The following is a 14910-nucleotide window of genomic DNA, read 5'->3' on the forward strand; positions in this document are numbered from 1 at the left end:
CTTCTTTTTTTACATACATATCTAACTAATTTTTTTAACAGAGTCCTCTTCTTATTTAATTTATATATATATACGAATCATCCACCAATTAATACTTACACAAGATCAACCATGAAATACAATGAGATCTCCCATTTTAGCCACCCTCAACACCGGCTTAAACCAGGATACACCGAGGTCCCATTCAAGTGTGATGGATGCAAGGAAGTCGGTATAGGGTCCAACTACAAATGCAAAACATGCAACTACGACTTACACGTCCATTGTGCCCTCCCGTCCCCTTCCATCATCCATCCTTTCTATACCAAGTGTTCATTCCAATTCCTTGCTAGGCCCCCAGGGCCAATAGCCCGTTATTGCAATGCATGCGAGAAAATAGTGTCAGGCTTTGTTTATCATTGCAAGTTGTGTGGATTTGATCTCCATCCATGTTGTGCCAAGCTTCCAACTATGTTGGATGATGGTGAAGTGAAATTGTATCTGTATAGAAAAGTAGGGTCCTCCTGCCACAGATGTGGCAGAAAAGGACGAAGTTGGAGTTACAGGTCCGCGTGCAAGAAGTACAACTTGCACGTGGCTTGTGTGAAAGAAATGCTAGTTGAGAGTTGGCATGAGATTTATTTTGGTAGGAATAATATTATTGGAGTAAAGGGTAACTCTAGTGGTGACTTGTATGGTCTAACAAGGAATTTTGAGACAAGAATTCCAAGCTTAAAGGGAACATTGGAAAGCTATCATCATAATCATCAAAGCAAAGGGAAAGTGAAGAAGTGTTGTGAAATGGCTGGTTTGGCAATGCAGTTTGTGATATCAGCAGTTCTTGGTGACCCCACCACTCTAATTGCAGGTGTTGTTGGTGCTTTAATGTCTAAATAGAATTGGTATTTAAGAAAGATAGATTTCATATATGTGTGTGACACTAGATCTTTTGTATATATATATGGAAATCAAGAGTGCGTACGTATGTCACTTGAATAAAACAATAATAATATGCATATAATATGTAATGTAAATGTTTGCCAAGTTTATCTGCCAGATGTCCTCAAGTCATCAACAATTAATGACAAAATAAAAGTGCTTATGAATGGCTAAAATGAAGATGTTTATTGACATGTTAATTTAATGTCGTTAAGGAAAAGAGCTTTAATTTGATTCGTAGTAAATACTAAAATTTGAGAATTATCGGGGACGATTTATTGGATACGTATATCTCTTAAGTAAGATTAATGAAGTTCGCTTTAATTTGGCTGATTAAGAATAAAGATGGTAATTGGGTTGATTAAGAATTATTGCAATTACGGTGATTTCGGTTGTTGATCCAGATTACATCTCCCTTTGTTTAGCATTTTCCTAATCAAAAATATAAATAAAATATCGGGGCACTTTATGAGTTAAAAACTGGGCTTAGAGATCGGGCCTTTTGGGCATTACATAAGCAACAGTATCGGGGCATTAGGTAAAAGTAGCTTATGGCTTTAGTTTGTCACTTGTAATTATAATCTGTAGTTGGAATTGGTAGCTTATATTTGAGGTTTTTGTATGAATGTTTAGCAAAATAACTAGAAATTGTAGCTTATAAATTCAAAACGACATAAAAAAAATAATATTTTTAAAAATGACATAATATATAGGATCAATGGAAAAAATCCAATATATACAAAATAACCTAAAGTCATTTTTTACGGGTTTTGGGTCTTAATATGATGACGGATATAGGGAGGTTGAGATGTAGGCAGTTTTATACCTACATCTAAGATAAAGAGACTACTTTTTGATCCTTTATATAAGTATCAAGATGAACTCCAACCTTATAAAACATAAGTATTAATCACTTCGATCCAAACTTTTTGGTTTTGTTATTTTCAAAAAGATAGAATATGATTAGTTAAAAGATGTTCAAAAAAATTAATTTTTTTTTTTTTTATAAACTACAAGTTACAATTTAAAAGTTACTTTAAGTAGCTTATGGTTTAAATTTTTGAAAAATCATTAACTACTAAAAGTTTTAGTAGCTAAATGAAATTTACAAGTTTAAACTTCCATAAACTCAAATTACTAGAAAATTAGTCGCCAAAGACAACCCATGGTTAATTACTAAGAATATAAGTGAAAGGCATTAACTTTCTGAATTCTGAAAGTATCGGGTCCAAATCTAAAGAGTACGTTTAATTATTAATCTAAGAAAAAGTTAACTGTTTTTTTTCTCTTTATGATCTCTGTGAATTAATCGTGAATGGCTATATATATAACGTATATTATTTTAACCGGATTTATGTTTAAAAAAAAATTTCACCTAAAAGAAGAAATATACGTTAGTATCACTTTTCTTTTTCACCTACAACTAATACAACATTTTATTTTTTTCAATTCAAAACCATCAACGAAAAATCCCATTCATAGATTTTGGAAGAATAAATATACGTTAGTGTCACTTTTCTTTTTCACAACTAATACAACATTTTATTTTTTTAAAAAATGTGTGGATTATTTGCTTGTTTATGTGCATTTCACTTATCATTATTTCACTCATTAATTATGATGTCATATTATGGATAAGACTTTTGTGTTTCAACAATCTTTTCCATTATTGAATTAAGCTTTCTTTAAATGTTAGATTGTGAACAAAATTGATCGATCCTAAAAAAGTTTACAAACTAAATATCCAACTAGCTACTACATGATTTCGACTTATTCTCTAACTGATAATATTCGTTGATTTGATATTATCAATTGATCCTATATATTATGTCTACGTTTTCATAGCGATGCATGTCAAATATGATACTAGTACTTCATATAAAGATACAAAGTTTGATTTATCTATCCTTCTTTTAACGGTGCCGGCCATTTCCAAATATGATACTTCAAAGGTACACAATATCAAGTTTTTTCATTCATCAACTTTAAATAGTTTTTAAATTTTGATATTTAAATTTAAAATATTATTACATGCAAATGTAACTAATTATGATACTTCAAAGGTACACAATATTTAAACATCTCATAAAATGTGTATGTCATGTAATGAACTTTTCAATGTTGGTTATTAGATGTATCCGATCAATTACACGTGACAACTTATATGGTTGTCATAAATACCCAAATAAATCAAATAATCAGGATTTTAAAATTCATTACACGATCTATATATTTTACGAGATCTTCCTATAACGTAACATTTTCTCATAGTTAATTTACACATCTATAGATAATTTTCTCTAATTTTAATTGGTTATTACCAGTTGAAATATACGTTCATAAGGCATGGACAAATTAAGCTACCTTGTTATTAGTTTCAGAAAAGAGTAATTAAATTCAATACGAGGTCATTCGAAAACACGTACTATACTATAGAAAACATGAAAACTTAGACAATGAAGGCTAGATCAACTAGTTGGAGTCATTTCTGGTTTTATCTTAGATCATGGTTTTGACTCTTTAGAGTGACATGTCCTGAGGGTTTTTCCTTTGAAACACGGGCTTATGGTCTACATTTCGTAGTCGTATGTGCAGAGCTTCACCATTATACGGTAAGTTGTCCCCTAATGTCAAATACTGTAAAAAAAAAACATGAAAACTTGGTATATTTACTATTACCAATTTACCATGTTTGACTTTATTAATTAAAAATAAATTTAATAGTTACCATAACTCCATTAAAACCTTAACATAGACATGTAACTATTTTTAATGAAGATCACCTTGGAAAATATGGAAACTAAAGATCCATATATAGTCTCCCCTCGTTACAAGAAAACATATAAATCGCCCAAAAACATTGAGACCATCGTCAATAAAATAAAACCAAACATCCTAGTATACTAAACATCAAAAAAACACACAACATTACAAAACCAACCCTTTTAACACTCGAATGAAAAAAAATAAAATATGGGCATATGTACATCATGTTACTCCGGTTCCACCGCCACCAGCACGACCACCGTTACCCCCGCCACCGTTAAACTCATCCTATTAGACGGCCGACTTAGAGAATTCGCATATCCAGTTAAAGTATTCATGGTGGTACAAACATTAAATTCTTTCATATGTAACGCGGATAATATGGATTTTAACGATTATGTTACAGCCATGCAAGAAGATGACGTGTTACATCCTGGTCAACTTTATTTTGAGTTACCGTTAAGTTGGTCAAATAAGCGTTTGCCTGCTGAAGATATGGCTTCTTTGGCAGTAAAAGCTGGTGCGGCGCTTAAGGCGGTTAATGGTAGTGGTGGGAAAGTCGGGTGTGGTTGCTGGGCTAAACGGGTTGACCCGGTGGTGTTTTACGATGGTGAGAGTGGTGGAAGTCGTAGAGGAAGTGGTGGTGGTGATAAAGGGCGGTTGTTGACAAGGCTTGAGAGGATAGTTGAGTGAGGGTAGTTTTGTAATTTACTAGATTTGAATAAGATGGTATGGATTTGGATTTATTTGTTTGTTTATGGTAACTTTCTATATTTTGGTTTTTGTTAGTTATAGCATGTATATATGCAACTAATTTGATGTGTTTAATAAATGGAAACTTTTTAATAACTATAGTCATTTTAGTTTCGATGTTGGGAAGTAAATCATGTTTTTTTTCGCATCACATCTTGTCTGAATAAAAGAAGATATATGTCATGCTAAAGCAAAAAGATAATCGATGATAATATATACATCTATCTATATCTATACTCTCTTATAATACAAACTATAAATATATTTTTATATTTTTAGAAATTTAAGCAATCTTTTTTAATATCTTAAAAATACCCTCAACTATCTATATTATATTATAAAGTAAATCTACTTTTGATATATAACTTAAAATTTCAATATTGATTTTAAGTTTCAACAATGTACATATTCTAATGCATGATGTACCATACATCATAGCCACATTACATCAATAATTTTCACTACTCACCGTCGCCACCTCCATCATCGACGCAACGTGCGAGTACCTTTCTCTCATCCTGAAAAACGAACACCCAAAGCGGATGTAGAATAATACAAAAACCAGGGCAATCGTTCCCGACAATAAGAAATTGTATTTTTCTCATATCATAAATTCACATCGAACTTTATGGTTAGTATACAACTATTTAATACATTTTAACAAAAACTCTCTTATTTAACAGAACATATATATATATATATATATATATATAATTATTAAAACAGTAAGAATCCGAACGATTCTAAGCACTCCACAACCTAAACCTATCTTATAATATTGCCACATAGGATTTTATCTTATGTGGCATTCTACAATTTTTAATATTTATTTATTTTTATTTATTATAGATCCAAAATAAAATAAAATAAAATTATTTCCATCTAAATCAACCATATATATTTTATTTTAAAATTATATTAGATATGTGATAAAGTTACGTATATTACTGTAAACAAATCTTCTATATTACTTTAGACAAACTTTTCCTTTTTTTTTTCGTTAGATTTTAAAATTCTTCTATATTAGAGTACTTGAAATATCATATTTTAAAAATTTTCTATATTACTTGAAATATATCATTATATTTTAAATCCTATTGATGATATCACATATCACCGTATCAATGTTTCTATTAGATTGGTTTTTCCTTAATATATATGATCCATCTCCAGTTCAATATGATATGTTTCTCTATACTTTTTTTTTCCTAACAAGTTTTTGTTATCAATCATCATTCATAAATAAAACTATGACATTACTTCTTCAACCAAATTGTTGCTTGCTTTGTATGTAAATACAGATTCTTTAAACTCATATAATGTTATTAGATTGCTTGATTTATAAAAAATTTTGTCTTTTGTTTTATTTCTTTCCATGTTCTTAGAAAAAAAAACTAAGATATTAAAAATACGATAATAACTAAAACATTTGTAATTAAAAATGTTTGTATAAAACTTTTAGTAAATATTCTTTAACATCCGCACATCGTGCGGGTAAAAGACCTAGTATATATATATGTATATATATATAGGTGTTCCTCATCAAAGCTTAGACGAGGAACAACCCATATTCATTTCCCCCATATCTATATTATCTTATAATAATTATCACTTTCTCTTTCATAAAAGTGTTAGATGGAAAATTACCATTTTACCTTTATAAATTAATTTACATCATTAATCATTTATCTTCTAAATTATATCTAATATCACTTTATATCAATTAAATTTACACAAATTACTTACAGAGTTGCACCCACCATGGACAACTCCACCACGACCACCGCCACCACCGCCAATCGTCGTCACCCCCAAACCGCCGCCGCATCGCGCGGACACAATGTTAGTATATATATATATATATATCAGATTTATGTATATTATCACGTTTTCGTTTCATAACACCCTCAAGCTTTTAAGCTAAATTCTTTGTTGTTCATAAAGAGTCAATTTTCTAGATCCGTTCATGCATGTGTCAAATTGTTCCATTATAAAAATTGGAGAATTTTGTTTATAATTTGCTATTTGTACTTTTTCGAACGTCGTCCATAGAAATACCCGGTGTCTACCCTCGAACAGTGGCACAACTTTTAAGGGGCGGGGAGGGGCATCCGACCATCGAATTTTTTTTGTGATATAGGGGTATATTGTTTTTCGTGTAGAAAATTTTTGACATACTCGGTTTTGGACCTCCATTTTATCGTTAGAGGAAAAAAATTTAGACCCCGACCCCACTGAAAATTTTCAAGCTTCGGCATTGCCTTCGAAGTACCTCAAGGTACCGCAACGGCCTCACCTAAGCACTCTCAATGGTTTGATCGACTTGATTATTTTCAGAGAATAATTTAGTTAGGTGTTATAAATAATAAACAATTTCCACTTTGTTTCTGAAAATATACTGAAACGACAATGATGATTATGTTGTAATTAAATTTAAGTGATTTTATAGTATAAAATTTGATGTCTAATGACTGATTCAGTTCACCTTTATCGATACTGCAAAATTGTTTAAGTTCAAAGTAGTACACTCGTAGTTGAAAACTAGTGTAATGCGTAAGTGCATACGGAGTGGGAGAACGGGCTGGAGCAGGTTGGGCCCAAACCGCCGGGTACACCACTCCTTGTCTTAACAGGCTGGGCTGGAGGGTTGGGTGAAGGTTTCACAAGCCGCGTTCCATAAAATTGAAAATGAGGGGAGCGTGTACAATTGGAACGTTGGAGTGGTCAAACAATTTAGCCGTTTGTAGCTTTTTTTTATAAAAATTTTTTTCCCCCTTTTTACCTTTATTTAATCAATTCTTTTTCCATTTCAAACACAACAACAATATATTCAACAAAAACACATACACTTTCACATAATAAAAATGTCTACTTCATCTTCATCCAACGAAATCATCCTCCCACCTATGCTACCCGACTTATCAACGGGTAGTTCATTTTTATTTTTTAAAGACGCGTTAGCGGCGGTGGAAGAGCTAGAAGACTCGGGTTCCTCTAATGACACCCGCGCATACATCGAGCGACATCGAGAAGAAGCCCATGAAAAGTTAATGCGTGATTATTTCGCGAAACCGCCAAAATTCGGCGAACGCTTCTTTCGACATCGTTATCGCATGAGTAAACGGTTGTTTTTAAAGATTGTTGGTGACATTGAAGCTCAATACCTGTATTTCCAACAACATACGGACTCAAGGAATAGACAAGGTTTCTCGCTGATACAGAAATGCACGTCGGCAATCAAGCAACTCTCGACCGGTGAACCATCGGAGAACTTCGATGAGTATTTATGCATGGCCGATCGCACGTCACGCGAATGTCTTATCAACTTTTGTGATGCGGTCATTAATATATATGGGCGCGAGTTTTTACGTAGGCCAACGTCCCATGATATAGCTATGATCCAACAGGCGCATGAAGCGCGACATCATCTTCCTGGGATGCTTGGTAGTCTTGATTGTACGCATGTCGAATGGAGGTATTGTCTAAGGAGTTTGAAAAGGCAATACACACGTGGGGATCATAAAGTCCCTACGATCATAATTGAGGCTGTCGCTTCACAAGATTTATGGATATGGCATTCGTTTTTTGGTCCTCCCGGGTCAAATAACGATATTAATGTGTTGAATCAGTCGCCTTGTATGACAAGGTTCGAAATGGGACGGCTCCAAACTCATCATTCATTGTTCGCGGTCGCTATTACAAACGTGGCTATTTGCTAACTGATGGGATTTATCCTAGGTGGTTTACGTTTGTTAAGGCTTATCCACACCCTGTCGATCCAAAAGAAAAGAAGTTCAAGAGAGTACAAGAAGCGGCAAGAAAAGATATTGAAAGGGTTTTTGGTGTTCTTAAGGGAAAATGGAAGATTTTGGAGCGCCGGATTCGTTTTTACGATTTAGACAAGATCGGCAAAGTCGTCGAAGCGTGTTGTATATTGCACAACATGATCATTAAGGACGACGGGAGGGCAATTTCACCGGTTCATATAATGGACCAACCGACACCGATAGTGTATGATCCTAGCGTTTTACCGGAGTTGCATGACGAAAACGTCCATCATCGTCTCCGGTATGATTTTACAGAGCATGTATCGGGTCTAGATTTGGCATACCTCGATGACCCGACTTTTCAACCAACACCGATTGAAGATTTAATTTAGTTTGTTTTAGTATGGTGAAGTGTTTTTTTTTTAGTTGTTTAAATGTAGCATTGTGTTTTTATTATTAATATGTTGTGTTTTAATAATAAAATGTTATGTATTTGATATATTTAAAAAAGAAAAAAAAGTTGGGAGGGTTGAACATTTTATGGAATGCCACTAAAAAATGTTGGGAGGGTTAAGTGGGAGGGTTGAAAAGGTGAAGTGAGGTGGATGTATATTATTGGTTAGATTTGAGAGGGTTGATAAAATCTTTCCAACCACTCCTAATACCCTAATACTCAGTAAAATATCTCTATCTCTACTATCTCTACACATTATAAAACATTTGTTCCCTTCAAATTTTTTCAACTTTTGAACAATGTACACTTACTGATACATAATGTACAATAAATCTAGATACATCTCAACCACTCATTTTTCTCTCTCCTCAAATCTCAATCACTCAATTTTTTTCTCTCCTCCATCAAACATTTTATTCAAAATCTTTTACCGAAAAAACCATACATCAATAAATTATAAAAAATATATGGGTGTTCTTAAAATTTCATGCTCTTTCATTAGAGATATCATTCGCTATAATTTTGAAGAATTTTTAAATTCGATGGTGGAGCCCGTACGGCTAAAGCATTTGGCTATCACACTTTTGTTGGAATAATTATGATTCGTATTGTAAATATAATGAAAACATGATAATGATAATGTGTACATGACGATCCAGGGGACCTTGTGAGAGTAAGAACTATTGCCATTGATGTCGGGTTCCCAAAACGAGATGATTGTTGTTAGATGGGAGAAAGAATTCGGGAGAGAAAATGCACACACAATATAGGTGAGATCAGGGTTAGAATTCTTGTACATGGCTCTCTATTTATAGAGAGAACATTTTGCAACTTTAGCCCCTTGCTGTTTAGTATGTACAATATAAGTCCCCGTAGTTTCAATCATCTAATGGGAAACCCTATAATATGTCTTTAAGAGTAAATACGCCCATCGTATAGTTACTAGACATAGGAATTAACTCAATTATCATATCCCGAATGATAAACGATCAGTGACGGTCACATTTAACGTGGTTCCAACAACTTTATGACATATCACCTCCTATGATCTATCACACTTTACGACATATAATCCCACCATCGCAACGCGCTGGTACTTTGTCTCGTATGTTAAAGTTTAAACGAAGAATGTGTATACGTTGATCCGATCCGTTGGGATTAGCTATTACTTATTCCATTATATTAAAGGGAAGTGATATTAGTACTACTTTTATTGATAGATGTACCACAATAATGCATTACAGGCAATCAGCTGCAAAACTTGTACGTTGTGGTACATTAATAAAAAATAGTGATACGAAAATGAATTCCCTATACTAAAAGTTTCTTATTTTGAATTTTCAAAGTTTCTTTTTAACAACTTTAACCTTAAATATTTTTGTTTAATTGTTATGCTAAATAATAGGTGCTTATGGATGCGACGAATGATAAACAATTCTCGAGTATTCCAGTTGAGGAAGATTGTTAGGAGCATCAAGACTTTGAGTTTCTTATGGTATAAAAATTGATCAAGGAATTGCTCGGTTAGTTTGAAAACTAGTACAAGTTTAATGTATAATATAATATAGGTGTATTGCTTTGTAAGTGTACGTTTTGCCCCGTAGCTTTTTTCAGGGTTTTTTTAAAACAAAATGAAATATATTAATTATTAAAAGTTATATGATCTAATTGAGTTTTAGACGTGTTTTCATTTAATAATAATTTCCATCGAGTATTTTTTTGTGGATCATTTGCTCGTAACAAGGGATCTAGCTTATGTTGTCTTAACTGGGTTCACACTAGAGAGTCCCCTCACCCTCTATATCTAGTAGGATGAGAAACCCCCAACTACACCGCCCGAAGGTACGACATTTAGTTGAGATAAAACTCTGCCCTCTCTGCACTTCTGCAGGACTCAAATTTATTTAACTGGAAGACTTTATTTGTAAAATTCTTTTAAAGATTTTCAGGTCTTAAACTCGAGACATTTAACATGTAAAATTTGTGCTCAACCACTAAAACTATAACGGAAGGTATATAAGGTCAATAGTGAAAAACACATGGGATGGAAGGAATACTAAAAAATGAGATAGAAAAATGGAAAATTGACTAAAATAACAATACAGTAGTCTTCGAAACAATTATACTCCGGATTAGAAATACACTCCACGTAGTTCACATCATACTAAAAGTAGCACTTGTTCAAGTATCAATGGTCAATAATAACAAATCATTTAATTATTCTATGTTTGACTCAATTTTTTCACTTCTAACTCTAATATCGACTCGAGTATCGAATGCGCGCTACGAACAAAAATGGTAAATTTGGATGACAATTTTTTCGTTTTATATCCTTTGTATCTTTCACCAATAGCTTTTACATAGGTAAATTTCCAGAATGCTACTGATAAAAATGGTTTATCTTTTTTTCATCTATTCTTTTCTATCTAAATAGAGAACATAAAAAAAATATATATACACCATCTTTTCGATCTCTTTCTCTCCCTCTGATCATGTGGGCTAGTGGCCGGCTCAAAGCCTTAAACAACTTGGGTCTTTGATGCTATAAAAGATGATTTTATGTTAACCTCAAAAAAAGGAAAAAAAAAAAAAAGAAAAAAAGAAATTAAAAAGGAGTTATCAACATTAATTGCCCTTGTAGTTTACTCAAAAGTCAACTTTCGTCCTCATCTTTTCAATATATCATTCACCGTTCTTTATAGGTGCATAAAGGTTACGTGTGATCCTTTAGGGTGCATTCTCGAGTTTTAATTTTATGGGTTAAGAAAGGGAAGGAGGGGAAAACTTATGTTTTTGCATTCTTGAGTTTTTTTATTAAAAGAAAGGAAAGTGATGGAAAGAAAAAGTGAGGGGTTTTAAAGCTAAAAACTTTCCTTCCATATTTGGCATGATTTGGAAAGATAAGTTATAAATTTATCAATATACCCTTTAAACCTATATATGAACTATAATAACTATGAGACTATAAATGTAATATTACATATTTTTATCTTTTCTTATCCTTCTCTTTTAACTTAATAATGCCTTTAAATCCTTTTATTCACTTTATTTTCTTTTAAATGATAAAACTCAAGAATGCAATTTATAAATATAATTTTTTATCCTTTTTTCTCCTATCCAATCTTCTCATTTCTTTTCTTTTAATAAAAACTCGAGAATACAATGTTAGGATAAGGTTGTTATCTCTTTTTCGTCAAGTCTCTCACGTGCCTTCCACATGAGGATATTTTGGTACTGGCCACTCTCTTTTTTTGTCTGTAGTCACTTTCTTCTCCTTCTTTTAAATACATATAAACGACAAATACACTAACTCTAAAACAAATGTATAATACAATTTACCGACACACATACATATACACCAATTTATAATTAAAACAAACACACTAATCTTTTTAGTTTCATAAGTTGACGAAAGGGAGATAACTAGCATTATTTTAAAGGATCAAACATGAGCCTTATCCATTCGTAGAGGATGGTGAACGACGAGACTAAAAGTGACTTTTAGGGTAAACTACACAGACAATTAACTCAACAACAAAAAAAAAATAAAAATAAAAATATGAGTAATTCAAAATGCATTCATTCATGATTACAATATTATTAAGTGTGAAAACAAACGTATAAACCAAAATAGCAAACCACTTTCTAATTCAAAGCTTAAAAATAGTCTACAATGCGTACACACTCTTCTATATCTAGCTATTTTATCATCACATGTATATATATGTCTCCATTTCTTCCTAAAAAGAAAACCAAAAAGCACAAAAACCCATACTCTATATCAATCGTTAATATATATCAAAATATCATCAATTAAATATGGGCATATGTGCATCAATTCAATCTTCAAAAAACCAACAAACATTTTTAATCACCAATGGCCCAAAATCATCATCAACAACAACAACAAAAGTGATCAACTCAATAGATGGGAAGCTACAAGAATATAGGCAACCAATCAAAGCCCGCCACGTATTATCCGACCAATTACCCAACAACACAAACTACTTCCTATGTAATTCCGAAGACATGTTTGTCAATTGTCACGTGCCACACGTGCCAGAAGATGAAGATCTCCAATTGGGTCAAATATATTTTCTTATGCCAGTTTCAAAATCTTTAAAACCAATTTCTTTACAAGAACTTTGTGTGTTGGCGATTAAAGCAAGTTTGGCTCTTAAAAAAAATGAAGAGATAACGAAGAGGACGACGTCGTTTAGTGGACTACGTAAAAGGAATGGCAAATTAGTAAAGAGATCATCAAATGAGAGGGTGGATTTCCAGTTGGCGTTGAAAAAACTTGCATGAGGATATAGTATTATTTTGACACGTGGAAATGAGATCAATCGTTGATGTTTATTTATTTTGTATCTATATGACTATATATCTATCGATGAATTGAAAGGTTCTTTTTTTCTTTCTTTCGATATTTAGCTTTGATGATGAATATATCATACGAAGACAAAATTGTACAAAACATTAATGAAGACTTTATAATGTTTGATATGTATGTTGTTTTAGTCTTTTGGATGTTACAAACAAATTAATTTGTAGAAAATTACGTATATAACGTCGTTTAGCTAGTCTAAATGAAAAATGAAGGGAGCATATTTTTATTCAAATTATCCAGAAAAGATATAATTTTCTTATAATTTTTATGCTAAATAGAAAAAAATTTGTTATGACATCACTATTCTTACATGACACCTTCAAATCTATTTTTAAATTTCTTTTTCTTTTTTATTTTATTTACTTATGATGTCATAAACATTTTCCCTTTATTTTTGTTAATTTATGATGTTATTTTTCAAAAAATAAATTTTTATTTTCTTTTAACAACTGATCTTATAATTTATACATTTCAATTATCTAAGTAATTTTATCATTATAGATCTTTAAATTATCCGCATATTATGTGAGTTAATAAACAATTTTTAAGGTATACTACTTTGAAGTTATGGGTACCGTTAGATTGCCGCAATTTCAGTGGGGAAGATACGTTTTTATAAACCTTTTATTAATATGTCCTGGTTGAACCCGGGTTAATTGGCTAGTAACAAAAGATATATTTATGTCTTAAATAACGTGTTCATGTTTCTATATATTTTGTTTTAAAATATCGCTAATATTAAATAGCATAACAACTTAATTAGCCCTTTATAAAAACTTATAATGTATTTTTTTTACTAAACTGATTCCTAAGATCGTGTCTTGCAAAAGAAAATAAAATATTTATATATACACACAAAATACAATAATTAATCATCGCATAAAACTTCTATTTATTTCAGCAATATACTTATTTTAGGATAAAAAAAAAAGATGGTGTAAGATTAACAAAATATTTTATAACTACTCGATAAGACAACGGACTAAGAGGAAATAAAGACATTTATAGTCGTGGGATGTAGTGAGTAGTTTTTTGACATATTTTGATTTGAAAATTCGTAACAATCATAATAAGCTAATTGTAAGTAGGTAAAAAGGTATAAAAAAAAATTAATGTGTTTTTGTACAAGTTAACAAATGTTTGTGAACAAACCCAAATAAATTATGAACAACTAAAGAGGGCAATATACACCCCTATGAATTTATGAACAATTAAAATGAGACGTAGGATTAACATATTTCTTCTTTTATTTAATAAAATACTTTACATTATCCATGTTTGTTAAGACCTTGTCCATGTCAAAAAATTCATAGGATTTATAGTTGGAGGTATGGAGTTTGGTTAACGGTCAATTGTGAGGTTTGGGTCAACATGCCTAATGGTCAAATATTCTGCCAAAACAATAATCGGATCCACCTTTTATATTAAAACGGTGAAAAATATCATACTTAGACCATGAATTTCCTTGTCAGTAAGAATTCCAAAGTTTGTTTACATAAATTTCCTTGTCAGTAAGAATTCCAAAGTTTGTTTACATAAATCATATATACAACTTGAAATGAATTTTATTATGATCACATGTAAATAATATATAACGGACTCGACATAAAGCATCAAATAGCTGGAATAGCTCAGTTGGTTAGAGCGTGTGGCTGTTAACCACAAGGTCGGAGGTTCAAGCCCTCCTTCTAGCGATTTGGTTTTATTTTATTTTTTCCAAACACGAAGAGGTTTTTGAATAGTAATAGATTTTTGGGAAAATAATTCGTACTGGAGACTTTATCTAAGCTTAGGTTACTGCCACATTAAAAAAAGTTACATATTAAACCTTTGAATTTAATAAACATACATAACCCCTCCCT

General features: G+C 31.7%; 4 protein-coding genes and 1 non-coding gene across 5 annotated transcripts; all 5 read left to right on the top strand.

Annotated features, from left to right (window-relative positions):
• Positions 1-1069, top strand: LOC122594237. Its single transcript, XM_043766708.1, has one exon. The coding sequence runs from the start codon at positions 112-114 to the stop codon at positions 874-876; it is 765 nt and encodes a 254-aa protein (XP_043622643.1). The 5' UTR covers positions 1-111; the 3' UTR covers positions 877-1069.
• A 2822-nt stretch (positions 1070-3891) lies between these two features.
• On the top strand, positions 3892-4377 carry LOC122591871. Its single transcript, XM_043764099.1, has one exon. The coding sequence runs from the start codon at positions 3892-3894 to the stop codon at positions 4375-4377; it is 486 nt and encodes a 161-aa protein (XP_043620034.1).
• Positions 4378-7301: 2924 nt separating this feature from the next.
• LOC122591872 (putative nuclease HARBI1) lies at positions 7302-8596 on the top strand. The gene is made up of 2 exons (XM_043764100.1): positions 7302-8083; positions 8176-8596. The coding sequence occupies exons 1-2, from the start codon at positions 7302-7304 to the stop codon at positions 8594-8596; spliced, it is 1203 nt and encodes a 400-aa protein (XP_043620035.1).
• Positions 8597-12477: 3881 nt separating this feature from the next.
• On the top strand, positions 12478-12966 carry LOC122591873. The gene has a single exon (XM_043764102.1). It carries the CDS (start codon positions 12478-12480, stop codon positions 12964-12966), a length of 489 nt encoding a protein of 162 aa, XP_043620037.1.
• Positions 12967-14668: 1702 nt separating this feature from the next.
• On the top strand, positions 14669-14742 carry TRNAN-GUU. The gene has a single exon. It is a non-coding gene; the product is annotated as a tRNA-Asn (tRNA).
• Positions 14743-14910: the final 168 nt, after the last annotated feature.

The sequence above is a fragment of the Erigeron canadensis genome, chromosome 3 (assembly GCF_010389155.1).
Source record: "Erigeron canadensis isolate Cc75 chromosome 3, C_canadensis_v1, whole genome shotgun sequence".
Lineage (NCBI taxonomy): Eukaryota > Viridiplantae > Streptophyta > Magnoliopsida > Asterales > Asteraceae > Erigeron > Erigeron canadensis.

Bases quoted from the DNA above. Each gene is read 5' to 3' on its own strand.
- LOC122594237 (XM_043766708.1), top strand. From the start codon at position 112: ATGAAATACAATGAGATCTCCCATTTTAGCCACCCTCAACACCGGCTT.
- LOC122591871 (XM_043764099.1), top strand. From the start codon at position 3,892: ATGGGCATATGTACATCATGTTACTCCGGTTCCACCGCCACCAGCACG.
- LOC122591872 (XM_043764100.1), top strand. From the start codon at position 7,302: ATGTCTACTTCATCTTCATCCAACGAAATCATCCTCCCACCTATGCTA. The intron at 8,084-8,175 runs GTTCGAAATGGG...GATTTATCCTAG, and splicing joins CAGTCGCCTTGTATGACAAG to GTGGTTTACGTTTGTTAAGG.
- LOC122591873 (XM_043764102.1), top strand. From the start codon at position 12,478: ATGGGCATATGTGCATCAATTCAATCTTCAAAAAACCAACAAACATTT.